This window comes from Schistocerca gregaria, chromosome 2 (assembly GCF_023897955.1).
Source record: "Schistocerca gregaria isolate iqSchGreg1 chromosome 2, iqSchGreg1.2, whole genome shotgun sequence".
In the NCBI taxonomy this organism is placed as follows: domain Eukaryota; kingdom Metazoa; phylum Arthropoda; class Insecta; order Orthoptera; family Acrididae; genus Schistocerca; species Schistocerca gregaria.
In genome coordinates this window covers 488,389,192-488,410,244 of record NC_064921.1, presented here as the reverse complement: position 1 = coordinate 488,410,244, position 21,053 = coordinate 488,389,192, and the positions used below count along the sequence as shown (strand labels likewise).

At 44.6% G+C, this 21,053-nt stretch overlaps 1 protein-coding gene and 1 non-coding gene across 3 annotated transcripts in view; both read right to left on the bottom strand.

Annotated features, from left to right (window-relative positions):
* The window catches only part of LOC126327557 (nephrin), a 1,259,290-nt gene that overhangs the window by 64,403 nt on the left and 1,173,834 nt on the right, over positions 1 to 21,053 (bottom strand). For both annotated transcript variants that reach the window (XM_049995899.1, XM_049995898.1), the window contains exon 3: positions 7,965 to 8,144. In XM_049995899.1, coding sequence (XP_049851856.1) covers positions 7,965 to 8,144 — 180 coding nt within the window. The remainder of the gene's footprint in view (positions 1 to 7,964; positions 8,145 to 21,053) is intronic.
* Positions 11,590 to 11,663, bottom strand: Trnat-ugu (transfer RNA threonine (anticodon UGU)). The gene has a single exon. It is a non-coding gene; the product is annotated as a tRNA-Thr (tRNA).

The window sequence follows — 21,053 nt, the reverse complement described above, 5'->3', positions numbered from 1 at the left end:
TCCAGGGTGCTAGGGTAGGACAGGACAGTATTTGACAATTTATAATTGAAAACTCTGTTCTCAACGTTGTTTCCCTCCGACATATCGAACAGGGGACTATTCGACGTGCGACTGTGCCCGTGGCTCGAGGCGAACGCTGCTCAACTTTTCCAATCAGGCTCAGTGTTCAAACGAAGTACCACCAACTTCAATACACTTAGTGATCCCGTTTTGAAATGACCGTACACAGGACAGAAACATACCTGCGGGAATGCCAGCACAGGCGTTTCTGATGCGGTCGACCATGTCTTCACGGCCTGTTGGCACTTGCTTGTACATCTTATCTTTTAAATATTACCACAGAAACAAATCCGGCGACCTAGCGGGCCATTTAACAAGTCCACCGCTGCCGATCCACCAACCAAGTGTAATCACGGTTTAATACGTCACGTGCTTCAATTGCGTAATGCGCTGGGCAACCGTCATGCTGAAACCATGTACTCGTACGTTGTCGAACTTCGAGGGCAACATACCTGCGAGTGTGTGTGTGTGTTTGCGCACGCGTGTGTGTGTGTGTGTGTGTGTGGCGGGGGGGGGGGGTACGCTTCTTTTTTGCATTTCATTGTCAGATTCAAAACAAACTCATTCAAACAACAAGCTAATTGATTTCAGAATGCAATACAAGTGGGTGCGGGAGGTGGTTTATGCTCTGCATAACTGTTTAATGACCTAAGAACAGGGCATTAGTTTCTCCATCAGAGTACGACTGTGATGAAATTGCAATTCATTTCTTTTAATAGAATGTCTAAAATGAGTAGCAGAAATACATTGAAGAATCGAACCATTAGGTACATCTATTTGGGAAATGTCATGAAAGAGTGATAAGTACAGTCGAATTCCGTCATCATTCATTTATCAACGAACTGATTCACATGGTACGCGTCAGCCAGCTGCAGTTGTGCCAAGGTGGAAAAGTTGGGGCCTGTTCGATTTACTGGCGTGGCCGCAAAAAATCCGGACATGTCTGCTACTGGAAGGAGGCGGACCTCCTGTCGAATCCGGAACCGTCGCTGCTGCTGCTGCACTCAGCGAAGGCGTCGAATTGGGTCACAACAGCCCAAAGGGAAGGCAATCGCGCGTACTCGTCTCCCCTTTTTCCGGCTGCGGGGCAGGAAGGTGGGGACGTGCAATCGCAGACACAGCTGCCCGTGCTGTGCTGTGCTGTGTTGTGTATCAAGCACAGCAGCTAACCCTCACAGTTACTGGCTCTCTGCCACTGGGCTGTGTCAGAGTGTGCCACGGTTAGCCGCTGTCCTACACTGTATGCTTCGTTTAATTTAGGGCAGATGTTGGTAGAAGCCGCGTGACGCAGTCTACGCCTATCACTCCTGCGTGGAAGGCAGACTGGATAGCAAAGGAAGTAAGAAGGAGGACAAGGCTCTGATATCCCTTAGACGACACTGGCATTAGATTCGGAGCGTTGCTGGGGTAGGAAAATGACGGGGAAGGAAACTGACCACGTAGTTTTCATTGGACTCATCCGGGCATTCATTTTAATCGCTTTAGGGACACCACGTGAAACTTAAATCTCTCGAGAGACTTAGTTCATGTTTATATTCAACATAACTGATAAGCAAAAATACTAGGTGTCTCTCACTTCTCCCACGAGCAGTAAGATACGGCTCAAATGGCTCTGAGCACTATGAGACTCAACTGCTGTGGTCATCAGTCCCCTAGAACTACTTAAACCTAACTAACCTAAGGACATCACACACATCCATGCCCGAGGCAGGATTCGAACCTGCGACCGTAGCAGTCGCACGGTTCCGGACTGCGCGCTTAGAACCGCGAGACCACCGCGGCCGGCCAGCAGTAAGATATCCTTTCCCTTCTTCTTCTTAGTGTTCTGCATGCATTCCTTTCCTCTCCGATTCTGTGGAGAACTTCCTCTTTCCTTACCTTATCGGTCCACTTAATTTTATACATTCGTCTGGAGCTCCACATCTCAAATGCTTCGAATCACTTTTGTTTCTACTTTCCCACAGTTCAGAAATACAACGCTATAATTAGTCTGCTAGCACTGTCGTATATAAAGCACAGGGATTGACACATACAGTGGCATACAGTCATTTTTCAGTACGTGAATGTGGAGGCATTTTCAAATTAAACGATGTCAAGTTACATATAGAGCTCTGCGCTGTGTGCCTGTTACTGTACAATAATAACAAATTATAATAAACACCAATGGTTGCACCGTTCAGAAAGAAGGTATGCAGGCCATGAGGGCGACAGGTAGATGCTCACAAGGTTAATGTAACAGATTTGCACTCGATACACTCCACTGTGTTTCCAAGCTCGCATTATTTCGGAATTTTGAGTCCGGCAACCGTTATTCTATATATTGAAATATTTAAGACAAGGTATCAGCTACTTCAATTAATGACGCAGCGATAAAAGCACAAGAAGAGGTAACGCGGGTAAAACACTTTTCTTGGTTTTCTAAGTATACTCGTTGCATTCGTAGATGCAGCTGTAGTAAGTAGCCAATATTCATTCGGTTTCGTAATGGCGGTAATATAATGTTATTATTCGAGAAGAGGCAATTGTCAGACTGAAACCAAGTTCACTTTAAACGTAAAAGTTTATGACAATACCCGTCCTCATACGACACATCAGTTTTATTTAATCGTTTGCAGCACTCGTGCACGTAACGTGAAGACAGAGATTTTGAAATTTCGCCGGCGTCCCTCAGCAGGCGAGTTGTGTGCTTGTAGTTCGGCGCACTAATCGAAAGCTGGCAAAGGCAGGCAAACAACTTCCCCAACAAGACGTTGATTGATTGCCCAAAACTTCCTGAAACTGTCAGCTTAACACATTAAAAGTTGCTGGAACACGGGTCGTTATTTGAAAGGGTATCTCAGCGGCAATTTCCTGTAAATCAAAATTGCTCTAATTGACATCTAGTTCGTGAAGTAGCCAGTACGTGTTATTAGTATGAGGTTTTATACGTTTTATGGCCGGCAACGTGTACAGTACTTGCGGTAGGAAATACTTCCGTTCCACGCCAAATCCGGGAAGAAAAATCATAAAAACAATAAATGAAGTCCGGGAAGTGACGCTGCACGGCGTGCAGCAGCCGCTGCGATACCGCGACGGACGCAAATGCTATTTAAAAATAGAGCCGTTGCTGAAAACTTTTTTCTTTCGTTTTTGCTATTTCATTCCCTCGCCCGTCAGTGCGAGGGTGGTCTAGAAGAAGTACCTGTATACTGCTGCTGTTCAGACGAGTCTGTTTATAAAACATACAAACATAGTTTCCAAAAAACTAAAAAGTGTAAAATATTTACATGTTACAAACATACTGGAACAGGCGGTTGGACATCGAAGATTTTAGAGACTATTGTTGCCTTTTTCGAATACAGTCAGTCGACGATAGTCTTTATTTAAAAATGTGGAACACTGCATTTTACAGGAGTTATAGGTAATGGGCAGAAAATGAGGAGGGACGTTGAAAAGAGTTTGTAGAAAAGAGGGTTGTTTGGACAAGACGTGCCACGAAAGAGTTGCACAGGAGGACACCAAACCCATCATTTGGAAAGAGAGGGAGGGAACTAAGGATGAAGGCGAAGAGGAGCCGTGATGTGATGAGGGAGAGGAGAATCCTGTTAGACTTGGAAAGGGGGATAGAGCTCTGACTTCATAGCCAAATACCGGGAGGCGGGTAACGTCTCGTTGTGATAAGATGTGTAGTGTGTGTAGTGTTGAGGTTGCGGGTATGTGTTGGTATAACCGTGGCGAAGTATAAGTGTTAATAATCATGGGTGTAACGATGCACAGCTTGGTGTAAAGAGACGGAAAGTAAGTAACTACACGCCCCTAGTGGAGTATGGTAGACGGAAACGGAATGCGAGGAAAAATGCATGGCGTAATTTTGGTAGAGTGAAAGGTTCATGTGACATGGGCAAATAGGAAATTTGTGGAAAGGTCTGATGGGACCAAACCACTGAGGTCATCGGTTCCTAAGCCTACACACTACTTAATCTAACTTAAACTAAATTACGCTATGGACAACACACAGCCACTCCCGAGGGAGGACTCGAACCTCCGACGGAGGGAGCCGCACGGACCGTGACAAGGCACCAGAGACCGCGCAGCTACCCCCACGCGGCCATGGGCAAATAGATTTGGATGGATTAAGGCTTTGTAGACAGTGGGCGTGATGAGGTTCCCCTGTTCGGCTTTTATTGGATGCTATGTATAAACGCCAGTCAGCCGATAGCAGAGCGCCATAGACTGTCTAGGGTACAAGATCAATAACTGGATCCTTCTTGTCTTCCTTTAATTACAAACAGTGCCCTTACTCTTTTTTAGTATGTTTTATTGTTTTCACGGCTTCAGCTCCTTGTATTGATATGTAACAGGTGACTGATACTTAGAAATTACTAGTGGCAAAAAATAAAATGGTAAATAATTTGAAGTAAAAAAATAGCGAGTATAATGCAAACATAGTGGAATAGATTCTAATGAAAGTAAGCATGTAGGCTTATTCCTTTGTAATTTTTTTATACTTTCTTATCTTTTTCACATTTGAACATTTTCCAGCTTATGCTGTGACGTATACAGAAAACACGCATCTAGCGCAAGTAGCAGAAGAAATGTGCATCACTTGCTTTACCTACACAGTTCCGCGGTTTTTATTCTCTGATGCAGACGCAAACTGTTGTCCACTGAATCTCCTGCGATCGACAGCGACAAAGGAACAATGCATATCTTGTGCAACTCGTGGCGCAGTGGTTAGCACAGTGAACTATAGTTAAATTTTTGTATCTTGGCGGCTCGCGCATGCGCGCCCAGACAAAGGAGACTGCTGCATTGCCAGCTGCACGCGCCAAGAGAAGCAGCGCCATAGTATAGTATAGTTCGCAAACTTACGTTTAGGAGGGAGCGCGCAGTTTATGAAGTAAACCAACCACGGCCGCATTAACCCTTTCGCTGCTACAGAGACTTGCTCCGCGCAGTCCGCGATTTTGTCATCACTGCACTGCTCGCCTGTGCAGACACATGGTGTTCCGACTGCTTTGACACACTTATCATTCGATTTTACAAAAACTATTTGACCCAAAAATTTAATTTTTACACATCTTCTTGACTGATATTTTCCCCCCATAAATAACTTAATTTTGTTTCGATGTTCAACGCAGTTATTGTGCAGTATTAAATGTAGTAAACCATTGCACGAAATTTTGAAGAGTTTGTGGAGGTAAAAGTCCACAGCGTATACTTTCCGTATGCTCGATTTTAGTTGCCACTAGAAATTTCAAAAAATTACATTCAAACGAATAAAATTCATGAAGTAAGACACTTCGATATTGTTTTTAAATAAAGAACATATTAAGAATCTAACAAGGTTTGAACTCAGAACCATCTGCTTAGCAACCAAACACTTTGACCATTACGCTAACGCAGCTCGTCATTCAACAGTCTTCCTTGAGGACTTTAATGAATCACCCAAAATACCAACAAACTCTGTTAGTATGACTAAATAACGTTTCGTCGAAGTTCATCAGGAAATAAACAATTACCGCTGTTCTTTATTGCGAAAAAGCGGTTAGTGAGAATGAATTTCCTTGCTATCGCCTGAATTAGGAGGCTTATTGCTTGTTTGGTTTAATTAATTAATAGAATATGAAGCAATTGGTATGAAGAATGCTTTTTCCAAACATTCTTTTATTGAAAGTCTGCTACCAAGACATTGCTTTTGTTCAATTACTTTATTTATGAGTGAACGTTTCTAAAACTGAAGACACTCGTCCGTGCAGTCGAACTCTGGCAACGTCGTTCTCTGTTCATTGGCTGGCTGTGTCAGATGCGCAGAACGCACCTAAACTCGGCCGCCGTCGTTAATGACGCACACTTTAGCATTCGGGAGGAAGAGGGTTCAAATCCACTTCCAGCCTTCCTGAATTAGGTTTTCCGTGATTTCCGTAAGAGGCTCCAGGAAAATGCTGGAATGGTTCCTTTGAAACAGCACGGGCTATCTCCTTCCCCATACTTGAAACAATCCGAGCTTGCGTTCCGTCTCTAATGACCTCAGTATTGACGACATTTTAAACCCTAATCTTCCTTCCTGCCCTCGAACGAGTCATCGACTCTACTCTGTCTCAGTCTTAAATTAGAAATAATTCTCATAAACCGATCTTACCTAAGTTTCTGGGAATTTTCATTGGCTGTAAGGCAAATTACTGAACTGGAAATGCCTTCGCAAATATTCCCAAAGGGGTTTCCTACTAACCTTCTACCAGCTATACAATATAACTTCGTTATTCCACTCTACTTTTACAGAGACTGTGAAAAATATATTCTGGAAGACTGGAGGAACATCCGACACAGGATATAAAGAACACACCACAGCCCTGAAATACGGCACAAACCACACAACATTTGCAGGTTATCTAAAAAAAGGAATATCACAGACCAAGCAATATTGCAAAAGATACAACATCATAAGAATTAGTAAAGTCGGACACCTACTCACCCTCCAAGAAAATTTCTACATGTACAAAGCATTAACACAAAATAGATAATTACTCAATGACCAAATAAATATTGTAAACCACAAACTATATAAATAATTGAATAAATCGTCTGAAAAAGAAAAGAGTCTTTTCCATCCTTCACCCTCTCCCATACCATCCCCTCCCCTGACTCCCCCAATTTCATTTCACTTCTTGCTCCTCACCTTAACCTCCAACTGACTCTCCATCACACTACCATGCACTTATGTCCACTCATCCTTGCTTCTCCCTTCCCTACCTACTTTTTTTTAAACCTCCATCACTGTTCCTTCAACACCCTTACAAAATATATAAGTACACAGCAACACAATTAAATAGAATAACTCACATATAATTAACAAAAAAAGTGTAGGTGAATGACAAACTAGTGGCAATTTTATGTATGTATTACAAAATACAATACACACATAGAAGTATAAAAAATAAACAGTAAACAGTGGTCTACGAACAAGTACGCTGCGTAATACGTAAGAAATGCATAGTTCTATAGAACAACGAAAACTTAGACTACAAGTATCACTGTCTAATGAAGAAAGGCACCAATCACGTAGTAGCAGGCGGCATTATTGATGTAGGCGAGAAGCCAAGCAGAATTTACCGTAAGTAAAATCCAACAAATTGTTAACGAACTGGCGAAGAGTTCTCGGGCTTCCAGCCGGGTGGCGGTGTCTTCAAACTGCCAGTTTTCGACGAGTGACATACTCATCTGACTTCGCCAGAAGATGATGAGTATGTCACTCGCCGAAACCTGGCAGTTTGAAGACACCGCCACCCGGCTGGAAGCCAGAGAACTCTTCCCCAGCTGTATACGTCGGGAAAACATACATTCACATTGTTAACGAACTGTTTTTCGATATTAAAAACAAATCAAATTGTACATATCTTTAATTACAGACCACTGATGATGCTTTACGTCAATAAAGCGAAACGTGTCTGATGAGAAAAACACGCATTTTCTTGTAGTTGTATCGACGGAACTAAAATACCCTCAAGGATTATAGAGTAATTTTCAACAAGACAACTATAAGAATGAGTGTCTCTACGCAGAAAAAAGATATTTTATTAACGCATTGGCAACCAAACTTTGTTGGGCCTGCTGCGTTTCACGTGGAGCAAATGACTGGACGATAGGCAACACACATTGCATACGACCGCCGCAGGGCTCTTATTCCGTGCCGCCTTTCATGTGCACAGTCAGTCTTAAACGATGCGTGGCGTCACCGGCAAGCGTTAGTGAACATTTTGTGTGTAACATAAATTGATCCCCACAATGTGATCTATCGCTCGTAGACGTTTGCCGCAGAGACTCTGAAAGCCCTATACATTCACGGCATAGAAGTAACTTTCCCCCGCGACATATGAAGTGCAGGCCTTCCACCAGTGCGAGAGTGGAGGAGAGAGGGTACTCACAGATGACGGTGAGGCGGGCGTTGGCGCGGATGGCCTTGTGGAGGCGCGCCGGCCCCACCTGGCACTGGAACTCGGCGTCGTCGTCCAGCGTGGCGTTGCTGATGCGCAGGTTGAAGACGCCGGCGCGCGCGTCGCCCATCACCGAGTAGCGCGGGAAGCCCGGGATCACCGACGAGAAGCCTGCAACAGCGTCACCAACACACTCTCACTCTCCGCTACAATTTCTATGTTGTCAAGTGATACAATTCTAATTTACAGGCGTCTTACACATCTATAAATACAGTCAAACCTCCTAATTCGGTCTAATTGGACTGAGTTGGTTCAAATGGCTCTGAGCACTATGGGACTTAACAGCTGTGGTCATCAGTCCCCTGGAACTTAGAACTACTTAAACCTAACTAACCTAAGGACATCACACACATCCATGCCCGAGGCAGGATTCGAATCTGCGACCGTAGCAGTCGCACGGTTTAGGACTGCGCGCCTAGAACCGCGAGACCACCGCGGCCGGCAATTGGACTGAGTCCCAATCCGAATTACTGCAAGTCACAATCACAGAAATGTTTTCTAAACTAGTCACCCTAGACTGAAATTAGGAGTATGAACTGTCCTTCTTTGTAGCCTGTATATTGTCGGGAAATGGACTTCCAAAACAAGCCAGTTCCATCTGCGTTATAGATCTGTGCCAAAGACAAATTTCCCGTCTTTAAAACAGGCTTTCACTCTTTACGAAACTGATCAACAGATGCTACGTTTGCTCTTAAACTTCCACCATATACTTTCCTTTCAGAAATATAGGACCGATCGCCGAAAGAACCATCATTCAGTATTAGCCTTGAAACTTTTTGGGCTTAATTTATCAGCAAATCTTCCCGCTGCAGCCGGCAGTTCGGTTGCTCTTACGGGAACTCCGGCACTGCGTTATTGTTTCTACCCGGTGTACACAGCATCGTCAATGGTAGCAAGCATTAGTCCAGTGGTCCTTTCCCTCCTACTTCGTCTTGTTTTAACTCAAAGTTCCAAGTTTTATTGCGATTCTTCTTAATGCCTTAAAAAGTCGACTTAGCAATGCCAAACTCTTGTCGTAACACTCTGGACAGAAGAAACGGCTAGGACTGTATTATATATTTTCATCTTATCTTCTAAATTTATATGTACTAGCTTCCAACTTCCCTCTTTTCCTTTTGCTAGCGTTTCTCCCGTCCATCACGGGGTCAACTCTGTCAGGATTCGCCAAATTTTATTTCATTATTTAACTTCGTGGGCGAATGCCTTCCTGAAATCACAATCGTCACGGTAACCTATGGAGGAAGTCGTCTGCGCCATCTGTCTGTGAATCGTCGAAACTTTGAGGTACTGTAACTATTTGTACACCGTTTTCACTGAGGCATTATTTAGAGACAGCGCAGCATTTGCCCACCATACTCACCAGACCTTGCCCTGAGTGATTTCCCTATGTTTGGACCACTCAAAGACGCAATGGGAGGAAAGAAGTTCCGTTCTGATGAAGAGGTACGTCACGTGGTGCACGGGTGGTTGCGCGGACTACCAAAAGAATTTTTTTCTAAAGGAATTTATGCACTTTGTAAGCGCTGGAGGACTTGCATTGAACGTGGGGGGGGGGGGGGGGGGGAGATTATGTTGAAAAGTGATACAGCTTTGTACCACTTTTGCACAATCAATAATATTTAAAAAAATATTTGAGGTTTTCATTTGACTCACCCTCGTACATACATTTAAAGGCGCCGGCGTCTATAACTATGATGGCCTGCAGCGTCGTTGGATGACGTTTCTGAACATGGCTTCCTACGTAAAACGATCTACTAAGTCCCCTGTACAACCTCTAGAAGCGCGTAACATGAATTGAGAAACAGCACCATTATATAGGGTGATACAAAACAGTACGGCCAAACTTTCAGGAAACATTCCTCATACACAAATAAAGAAAAGATTTTATGTGGACATGTGTCCGCAAACACTTAACTTCTATGTTAGAGCTCATTTTAGTTTCGTCCACCTACCCTCAATGGAGGACGTTATCATGATTTCATACGGGGTACTGCACCTGTGCTGCTAGAACATGTGCCTTTACAACTACGACACAACATGTGGTTCATACACGATGGAGCTCCTGCACATTTCAGTCGAAGTGTTCGTACGCTTCTCAACAACAGATTCGGTGACCGATGGATTGGTAGAGGCGGACCAATTCCACGGCCTCCACGCTCTCCTGACCTCAACCCTCTTGACTTTCATTTATGGGGGCATTTGAAAGCTCTTGTCTACGCAACCCCGGTACCAAATGTAGAGACTCTTCGTGCTCGTATTGTGGACGGCTGTGATACAATACGCCATTCTCCAGGGCTGCATCAGTGCATCAGGGATTCCATGCGACGGAGTGTGGATGCATGTATGCTCGCTAACGGAGGGCATTTTGAACATTTCCTGTAACAAAGAGTTTGAAGTCACGATGGTACGTTCTGTTGCTGTGTTTCCATTCCATGATTAAAGTGATTTGAAGAGATGTAATAAAATGAGCTCTAACATGGAAAGTATGCGTTTCCGGACACATGTCCACATAACATATTTTCTTTCTTTGTATGTGAGGAATGTTTCCTGAAAGTTTGGCCCTACCTTTTTGTAACACCTAGAGAGAGAGAGAGAGAGAGAGAGAGAGAGAGAGAGAGAGAGAGAGAGAGAGAGAGCAGCGGCTAGCCGTGCACGCAGTTTTCAGTTAGCGACAAGTATGAGGGCTCAGCTGGTGTGAGCGGCGGGCCGGCACCAGGGAGTGCTGGCGGAGTGCGGACAGGCGGCGTTAACATTTAATTGTGGCGTTAGCCAGGCCGCCAGGCCCCAGACGGGTGTTTGCTCGCCCTCCCACAACAAGCGCCCCGACCGCCGCTGATAGATTAGCGACTCCGCCATTAACGATATTTGCCGCATTACTGCCGCCGCTGTAATCGCCGCACCGCCGACAGCCATTATTAAAATACTCTGAATGGGGATCGAACTGCCGCGCGGCCGCACGCCGAGCCCGATTCCAACTGTATTCACTGCGCCCGCCGGCCCGTGCCGAGCTCTCTAATGGCACGCCTGTCGCTCTGATGACACAGAAGCGCGTTATCATCTGGACAGCTGTTAAACCACTGTCCAACCGGATTGCAATCGCTATTCTCACTGACATGTCGGAGGAATAGCTTACACAGGAAAGTGCGGTACACCCAAATGGGTTGAGGAACGCCAGAGGCAAGAATGACTTCGCAAGCCACGTTAACGATGCTTGACGGAAGAACTTTGTGTACAACTTTCACTCAACCCCAATCCCCCCCCCCTCTCTCTCTCTCTCTCTCTCTCTTTCTCTCACAGTCTGACATGTACACACGCCCTTTCTCCCTCTTCCAGCCGCCAATGGTGCTTGGGGAAAACGAGTGTTGTTGTCGAGTTTTTATTTTGTTTCCAGCAGTATTTATACTATACTAAGATGGTATCTGTTCTTTCGGGCATGTCCGAAAGAACAGCTACCATCGGTGACAATGCAGCTCTTTAGAATGAAATTACAATGAAATGAACACCCTTAGCTGCTTACAGGCGTTGACAGACGTCAACGGGGACAGATGAAAATTTGTTCCCCGACCGGGACTCGAACCCGGGATCTCCTGCTCACATGGCAGACGCTCTGTCCATCTGAGCCATCGAGGACACAGAGGATAGCGCGACTGCAGGGATTTATCTCTGGCACGCCTCCCGCGACACCCACATTCTCAACGTATTGCCCTGCACTACATTCGTAGTGCCCCCGCCCATTATACTCATTACTCGCGGCGCGTTGCCGATTCCCGTAAGAGTTCCGGTACTGTTTGTGCATTCGCACAGAAGAAAAAGATGGTCAAGTGGCCGGTGAGCCTTAACTTTATATGTAATAATATGGTATCTGTTCTTTCGGCCACTTGGCCATCATCTTCTTCTTCTGTGCGAATGCACAAAGAGTGCCCGAATTGCCTTTTCCGACGAAGCGACCTTTTTTGTCAGTAGAGTAGTGAATCGCCATAATGTGCGCATTTGGGGTTCACAACCCCCTGGCGAGATCATGGAGTGCACCAGAGGCAGTCCAGAGGTGAATTCTTGGTGCGCGCTATTGCACGATGGAACTATCGGGCCATTCTTCTTCGCTGAGGCTACCATCAAATCTGCAGTTTATCTGGACATGTTGCAACTGTATGCTGTTCCTCAGCGGCTACAAAAATGGTTCAAATGTCTCTGGGCACTATGGGACTTAATTTCTGAGGTCATCAGTCCCCTAGAACTTAGAAATCCTTAAACCTACCTAACCTAACGCCATCACACACATCCATGCCCGAGGCAGGATTCGAACCTGCGGCCGTAGCAGCAGCGCGGTTCCGGACTGAAGCGCCTAGAACCGCTAGGCCACTCCGGCCGGCTCAGCTGCTTCGGTATCACCCCAATGTCTTGTTTTAGCAGGACGATGCACCCCCCCCATGAACCATGGACCTTGCCGTTGGTGGGGAGGCTTGCGTGCCTCAGCGATACAGATGGCCGTACCGTAGGTGCAACCACAACGGAGGGGTATCTGTTGAGAGGCCAGACAAACGTGTGGTTCCTGAAGAGGGGCAGCAGCCTTTTCAGTAGTTGCAGGGGCAACAGTCTGGATGATTGACTGATCTGGCCTTGCAACATTAACCAAAACGGCCTTGCTGTGCTGGTACTGCGAACGGCTGAAAGCAAGGGGAAACTACAGCCGTAATTTTTCCCGAGGACATGCAGCTTTACTGTATGATTAAATGATGATGGCATCCTCTTGGGTAAAATATTCCGGAGGTAAAATAGTCCCCCATTCGGATCTCCGGGCGGGGACTACTCAGGAGGATGTCGTTATCAGGAGAAAGAAAACTGGCATTCTACGGATCGGAGCATGGAATGTCAGATCCCTTAATCGGGCAGGTAGGTTAGAAAATTTAAAAAGGGAAATGGATAGGTTAAAGTTAGATATAGTGGGAATTAGTGAGGTTCGGTGGCAGGAGGAACAAGACTTCTGGTCAGGTGACTACAGGGTTATAAACACAAAATCAAATAGGGGTAATGCAGGAGTAGGTTTAATAATGAATAGGAAAATAGGAATGCGGGTTAGCTACTACAAACAGCATAGTGAACGCATTATTGTGGCCAAGATAGATACGAAGCCCACACCTACTACAGTAGTACAAGTTTATATGCCAACTAGCTCTGCAGATGATGAAGAAATTGAAGAAATGTACGATGAAATAAAAGAAATTATTCAGATAGTGAAGGGAGACGAAAATTTAATAGTAATGGGTGACTGGAATTCGAGTGTAGGAAAACGGAGAGAAGGAAACATAGTAGGTGAATATGGATTGGGGCTAAGAAATGAAAGAGGAAGCCGCCTAGTAGAATTTTGCACAGAGCACAACTTAGTCATAGCTAACACTTGGTTTAAGAATCATGAAAGAAGGTTGTATACGTGGAAGAACCCTGGAGATACTAAAAGGTATCAGATAGATTATATAATGGTAAGACAGAGATTTAGGAACCAGGTTTTAAGTTGTAAGACATTTCCAGGGGCAGATGTGGACTCTGACCACAATCTGTTGGTTATGACCTGTAGATTAAAACTGAAGAAACTGCAAAAATGTGAGAAATTAAGGAGATGGGACCTGGATAAACTGAAAGAACCAGAGGTTGTACAGAGTTTCAGAGAGAGCATAAGGGAACAATTGACAGGAATAGGGGAAAGAAATACAGTAGAAGAAGAATGGGTAGCTCTGAGGGATGTAGTAGTGAAGGCAGCAGAGGATAAAGTAGGTAAAAAGACGAGGGCTGCTAGAAATCCTTGGGTAACAGAAGAAATATTGAATTTAATTGATGAAAGGAGAAAATATAAAAATGCAGTAAATGAAGCAGGCAAAAAGGAATACAAACGTCTCAAAAATGAGATCGACAGGAAGTGCAAAATGGCTAAACAGGGATGGCTCGAGGACAAATGTAAGGATGTAGAAGCTTATCTCACTAGGGGTAAGATAGATACTGCCTACAGGAAAATTAGAGAGACCTTTGGAGAGAAGAGAACCACGTGTATGAATATCAAGAGCTCAGATGGCAGCCCAGTTCTAAGCAAAGAAGGGAAGGCAGAAAGGTGGAAGGAGTATATAGAAGGCTTATACAAGGGCGATGTACTTGAGGACAATATTATGGAAATAGAAGAGGATGTAGATGAAGACGAAATGGGAGATACGATACTGCGTGAAGAGTTTGACAGAGCACTGAAAGACCTGAGTCGAAACAAGGCCCCCGGAGTAGACAACATTCCATTAGAACTACTGACGGCCTTGGGAGAGCCAGTCATGACAAAACTCTACCAGCTGGTGAGCAAGATGTATGAGACAGGCGAAATACCCTCAGACTTCAAGAAGAATATAATAATTCCAATCCCAAAGAAAGCAGGTGCTGACAGATGTGAAAATTACCGAACTATCAGTTTAATAAGCCACGGCTGCAAAATACTAACGCGAATTCTTTACAGACGAATGGAAAAACTGGTAGATGCAGACCTCGGGGAGGATCAGTTTGGATTCCGTCGAAATGTTGGAACACGTGAGGCAATACTGACCTTACGACTTATCTTAGAAGAAAGATTAAGAAAAGGCAAACCTACGTTTCTAGCATTTGTAGACTTAGAGAAAGCTTTTGACAATGTTGACTGGAATACTCTTTTTCAAATTCTAAAGGTGGCAGGGGTAAAATACAGGGAGCGAAAGGCTATTTATAATTTGTACAGAAACCAGATGGCAGTAATAAGAGTCGAGGGGCATGAAAGGGAAGCAGTGGTTGGGAAAGGAGTGAGACAGGGTTGTAGCCTCTCCCCGATGTTATTCAATCTGTATATTGAGCAAGCAGTAAAGGAAACAAAAGAAAAATTTGGAGTAGGTATTAAAATTCATGGAGACGAAGTAAAAACTTTGAGGTTCGCCGATGACATTGTAATTCTGTCAGAGACGGCAAAGGACTTGGAAGAGCAGTTGAACGGAATGGACAGTGTCTTGAAAGGAGGATATAAGATGAACATTAACAAAAGCAAAACGAGGATAATGGAATGTAGTCAAATTAAATCGGGTGATGCTGAGGGAATTAGATTAGGAAATGAGACACTTAAAGTAGTAAAGGAGTTTTGCTATTTAGGAAGTAAAATAACTGATGATGGTCGAAGTAGAGAGGATATAAAATGTAGACTGGCAATGGCAAGGAAAGCGTTTCTGAAGAAGAGAAATTTGTTAACATCGAATATAGATTTATGTATCAGGAAGTCGTTTCTGAAAGTATTTGTTTGGAGTGTAGCCATGTATGGTAGTGAAACATGGACGATAACTAGTTTGGACAAGAAGAGAATAGAAGCTTTCGAAATGTGGTGCTACAGAAGAATACTGAAGATAAGGTGGATAGATCACATAACTAATGAGGAGGTATTGAATAGGATTGGGGAGAAGAGAAGTTTGTGGCACAACTTGACTAGAAGAAGGGATCGGTTGGTAGGACATGTTTTGAGGCATCAAGGGATCACAAATTTAGCATTGGAGGGCAGCGTGGAGGGTAAAAATCGTAGAGGGAGACCAAGAGATGAATACACTAAGCAGATTCAGAAGGATGTAGGTTGCAGTAGGTACTGGGAGATGAAGCAGCTTGCACAGGATAGAGTAGCATGGAGAGCTGCATCAAACCAGTCTCAGGACTGAAGACAACAACAACAACATGCACCGCCTCATTGTGGTTTGGACGTCCGTGACTATCTCGATATGACCTTTCCTGGGCGATGGATTGGTCGTGATGGGCCATCGATTTGGCCTCCACGCTCTCCTGACATAACCCCATTAGACTTCTTTTTATGGGGTTATGTCAAAGACGAGATCTACTGGACACGTGTACCAGATCTTGAAACCCTGCGGCAACGGATAACCACAGTCGTTGAATCGATCCCTCCAGTGATGTTGGCTAATGTGAGGACGGAAATTGAATAGAGCCTAGATGTGCTACGTGCTACCAAGTGTGCTCGTGTGGAAGTTTACTGATGTGTGAAAAAAAACTTTGATAGTTGTTAACAATTAGACAGCAGTTTTATATTAGTATTTTACTTCTAGCCTGAGTTATCAATTTATGTAATCAGGGAAAGACTTTTCGGACACCCTGTATTACGTGCCTGCTAGCGTCAGCCTTCGAAGTTGGCGGAAGCGCACAGAAAGAGGGAACCACACAAGACGTATGAGAAGCTTTTTTTTTATGACAGAACGAGAGTATCTTATCAGGGCCGTGTGGGTCCGGCAAGAAACCGCGAGGTCCGTGCTGGGAGCGGAAAGGGGCGAGTGTATAGGCTACCTGCTCTGGCTCGCCGTCCAGGCAGCGCGTAATGGAGCCGGACCCCCCACCCCTCCTCTCCCCCCGTATAATGCAGTTGGCTCCGTCCATAATACATAGGCGCGCCGGCCTGCGGACGCCATTTACTAAATTAAAGCAATTAGGGGGACCGCAGCGGAGCCGGCGACGGCGGCGGCGGCGCGGACCCCCGTGCGCGCCGAGGAGGCGCCTCCAGCATCCGTAAGCACTCTTAAATGGCCCGTGCTTAATGCTCGCCCCCGTAAGCACTAAAGCAGTCTCTGGGTTCAGATACATTTCACCACTGTGTCGCGTTCGGCAACCCGTTAACATCCGTTAGTTTTTTCTCTTCTTTATTGGAATTCCGATCCTCCGAGAAGCAAGCTGCCTACAGCCCATAACGTAGTCATCACTAATAGTGCAGGAACAACACAGTACTTATCTCGCCGTTAAAATATTGAAGTAATTTCTAAAGACACGGCTTGACGACGATGACGTGTTGCAATGCCGGAGGGGGCGAAGCTAGTGAAGACAGTTAAATACTGAGTGTGGGCGTGAATGTAAGGTACTGGTGAGCGCGCTACCAGACGCAGAGTGAACATGGCTGTCTGGGTTGGTTACTTTAAACGGCCCTCTGTCGATTTCCGTCACTATCCACGATTAATTGAACACATGCTTCATAAGTAATCTGTAACAACCATTCCACTGTCGAGACACTAAGCCCTAACCTTCTATCCTTCAACAAAACGTCCTACCTCCATTACAAGTAAGTACTAAAATTAAATGTGGTCTCATTGACGATTTTCGATTTCTGATAATACTATTTTACTTTCATTGACTTCCTTTTGTGATATTTGCAGGGTTATTCATAAACACCTCTATGGTTTCAGAAAATGGCTGCGTGAAAACTCCCAAGACATATCAGTGGACAGAGCAGCTCTTCAACTTTTTAACTGACACGTTACAGGTGCTCAATGTGAACTCCGCTTGTGAAACGTCAATATCTGCGTGCAGTTACTTGAAGTCGCTGACCTGTGATCCTGAGAAGGCAGCTCACTTTGGCTACCTGTTCGTTAATGTGATGCGACAATAGGGGGAGCTGATGGTTTGTTTACGCGTTCTGGCATGCCTGCCCCCTAGTGAAACTGCACCATGGCGGGTATTACGAATCTAACTTGGAGAGATGCTCTATGCACTGATATGCCTCATGTTTCGATATGTCTTGTAGCTTTTGAGCAGTCGTGTTCTGAAACCTTAGAAGTACTTGTGAACAAATCTGTAAAACCTATCGGCCTGCTTATACAGTATAGTTTCCGTGGCAGAGATGTAAACTTTCTTCAGTCCCAACCCAGGTCTCGGATTAATGAACTGGTACTCGTATTAAATTGGCTAGCCATCTACGAGAAACTTACAAGCTAGTTTTCGTGTTCGCCGCAGATATTCCATTCGTTAAGTACGGCAAACACAGAGCTCTGAGAAAGATGGGAGACACGAATCAAAAGGACAGGAAGGCGAACCTACATCTTAACGGGTAGATAAACTTTAATGTTCCCTATAACCAGTGATAACATGAAACTCTGTTAATACGAGCGGATAGCCTTACGATTACAGTAAAAATCTTATTTTTTTAATATATGTAGAACTAATGTCCAGATTAGTAGTGAGTGAAATAAAATTCCCAGAAGTCTACATACGGAAAGTTCTTCACAATAATATTTTAAGAATAAAGGTTAAGGACCACATGGCCGGAAATCGAATGGTGCCATAGTAAGGCGGAAAAAATTTTCTACGCAAGGCTTAAGCTGGCAAGGAGACCTGAGGAGGTGCAATATGTTCTTGGCAACCAGAACGTCAGTGCCGGCGGCTACCGACTCAACCTGCATGTAAAGAGAGAGCACGGGACGAGGCTGAGTGATCTGTCCGTTGGACGAATTTAAGAAACAAGCTGCTTGTACGGCCTTGGTCCAAGAAACTTCTCGGTTCCTGACGTTTCATCGCTGGCCGCGGTGGTCTCGCGGTTCTAGGCGCGCAGTCTGGAACCGTGCGACTGCTACGGTCGCAGGTTCGAATCCTGCCTCGGGCATGGATGTGTGTGATGTCCTTAGGTTAGTTAGGTTTAAGTAGTTCTAAGTTCTAGGGGACTGATGACCACAGCAGTTGAGTCCCATAGTGCTCAGAGCCATTTGAACCATTTTTGGCGTTTCATCCAGAGATGCGCTGGAGACTGTGGAGGGACCCTGAATCTTGCCGACAGAGGAGTTAAACGTTGTAGAGCGACATGCACAATGTGTAAAGATGGCGACGGCGAATTTACTCCTGATCAGAGGAGATAATCTTTGTCAGAGATAAAATTTAACTATCGGTTGTATCCTGTCAAGGATAAAACTTTATCGATTCTGCAGAGCCATTGTCAAAATATTACCAAGTTTTTCGGATTCTTCTCTACTGTTAAAATTATTCCCTTGCTTGTATATTGATTGCTTTCCTATACAGCAGTGGATAATACTTTGTCATTCTACCTAAAATTTTGGTTTCAGCAAAAATTTTAATTTCAGTAAACTTCACTTCATTGTTTCCTGACTGAGGAGCATGCTCCGTTACACCCGATTTTTCTGTTTTCCCTAGATTTTTATGTTCTTTCAGTCGGGCTTCTCCTGGTAGTTCCAATGTACACTTTTCCGCAAGTACATGGAAGACTTACCAACAACTGAGAGGTTTGGTCATAGAAACCTTCACAGTTTAACAAACTGACAGCTTAAACCTCAGTGCTGCACCGAGACTCAAAACCGGAAACTTGAATTTCGTGGACAATGCTCCTACCGACTCAACTATCCACGCTCAAGTTACGACCCATTCTTACAACTTTTTCTTTTGCCTGTACCCCTTGTCCAACTTCACAGAATCTCTCCAGCACCATACTTGTGATACTTTGAAAGCTGTAAAGATCTACTGGCAGAATTGGAAGTGTCGGGACGGGTCGTGTGTTCGCCCGAATAGCTTACCCCGTAAGTGCATTGCTCTCTACAGACCAGCATACAGATTTAATCTGCATGGGCGTTACTAAACAGCACACTTCAAGTTCCAGAGTGAAATGTTAACTTTCAGTTTGTCTATTACTTTGGTACTATTTATGTGTAATGTGCCTTTGCCAGCACCGAGTGAGTGTGAATCCCCCCCCCCTTTTTTTTTTCCATGGATTTTCGCCGGCTTGTAGATAACTGTCCGGCTATTTTTGGAGTCCGCAACTTGTAAATATGTTCATTCCTATACTTTGTTGAGTCACTGTACCTCAGCGGTAAAAATTGAACCCATATAGGATCACCTTGTTGCCTATCTGTCCATCTGTTAACACTCCTTTTTCTTAATAACGGGTAGAGGCATCAAGTTGAAATTTATGCCAAATAATATGGCCTACGGTTCCTTGGCGGTGTAAAAAAAAATTAACTTTCTAATACAGCGCAATAAAAAGATACGGCCATTTATGTCCTATATTTCGATATTTGCAGAGTCAAACCTGTAGATGAAGTATCTATATACATAGTGAAGTTTGAACGAACCCCACGGGACGGGAGTGCTGCTAGCACTTGTGGTTTTTCTTGTATAAATGAGCTGGGTATTCTTGTTCATTCACTTTATTTAAAGTCAGTAGCAGCTGCCTTTGCAACTACCTGTTGTCGCCATCTTGAATGGACAATACGCTGAAGTTTTCGGTGTAGCACCAGATGTTCGTATCGTACGACCGCCGCTTTTTTTTTCGTAGAATATGCTGGGAGAATGTGCTAGACGCTGGGCCTCGCCATTTCGGGCAGTTAAGTTCTGTGGGAAGAAGTCGGCAGGCGGAGAACCAACCACAGTGCGCCCTTCTGGCCTCTTTGTAGTGTCTCTGCATGCTTCTCTACTTCGACCATCATCAGTTATTTTGCTCCCCAAATAGTAATACTCGTTTACTACTTTAAGCCTCTCACTTCCTAATCTGATTCCCACAGCATCGCGCTATTTAATTCGACTAATAGGATATAAAATATAGACTGGCAATGACAAGGAAAGCGTTTCTGAAGAAGAGAAATTTGTTAACATCGAGTATAGATTTAAGTGTCAGGAAGTCGTTTCTGAAAGTATTTGTATGGGGTGTAGCCAGGTATGGAAGATTAGATGGGCAGATCACATAACTAATGAGGAGATACTGAATAGAATTGGAGAATGTTTCAAATGGCTCCGAGCACTATGGGACTTAACATCTATGGTCATCAGTCCCCTAGAACGTAGAACTACTTAAACGTAACTAACCTAAGGACATCGCACAACACCCAGCCATCACGAGGCAGAGAAAATCCCTGACCCCGCCGGGAATCGAACCCGGAACCCGGGCGTGAGAAGTGAGAACGCTATCGCACGACCACGAGATGCGGGCTAGAATTGGAGAGAAGAGAAATTTATGGCACAGATTGACTAGAAGAAGGGATCGGTTGGTAGGGCATATTCTGAGGCATCAAGTGACCACCAACTTAGTACTGGAGGGCAGCGTGGAGGGTAAAAATCGTAGAGGGAGACCAAGAGATGAATACAATAAACAGATTCAGAAGGATGTAGGTTGCAGTAGGTACTGGGAGATGAAGAAGCTTGCACAGGATAGAGAAGCATGGAGAGCTGCATCAAACCAGTCTCTGGACTGAAGAACACAACAACAACGTT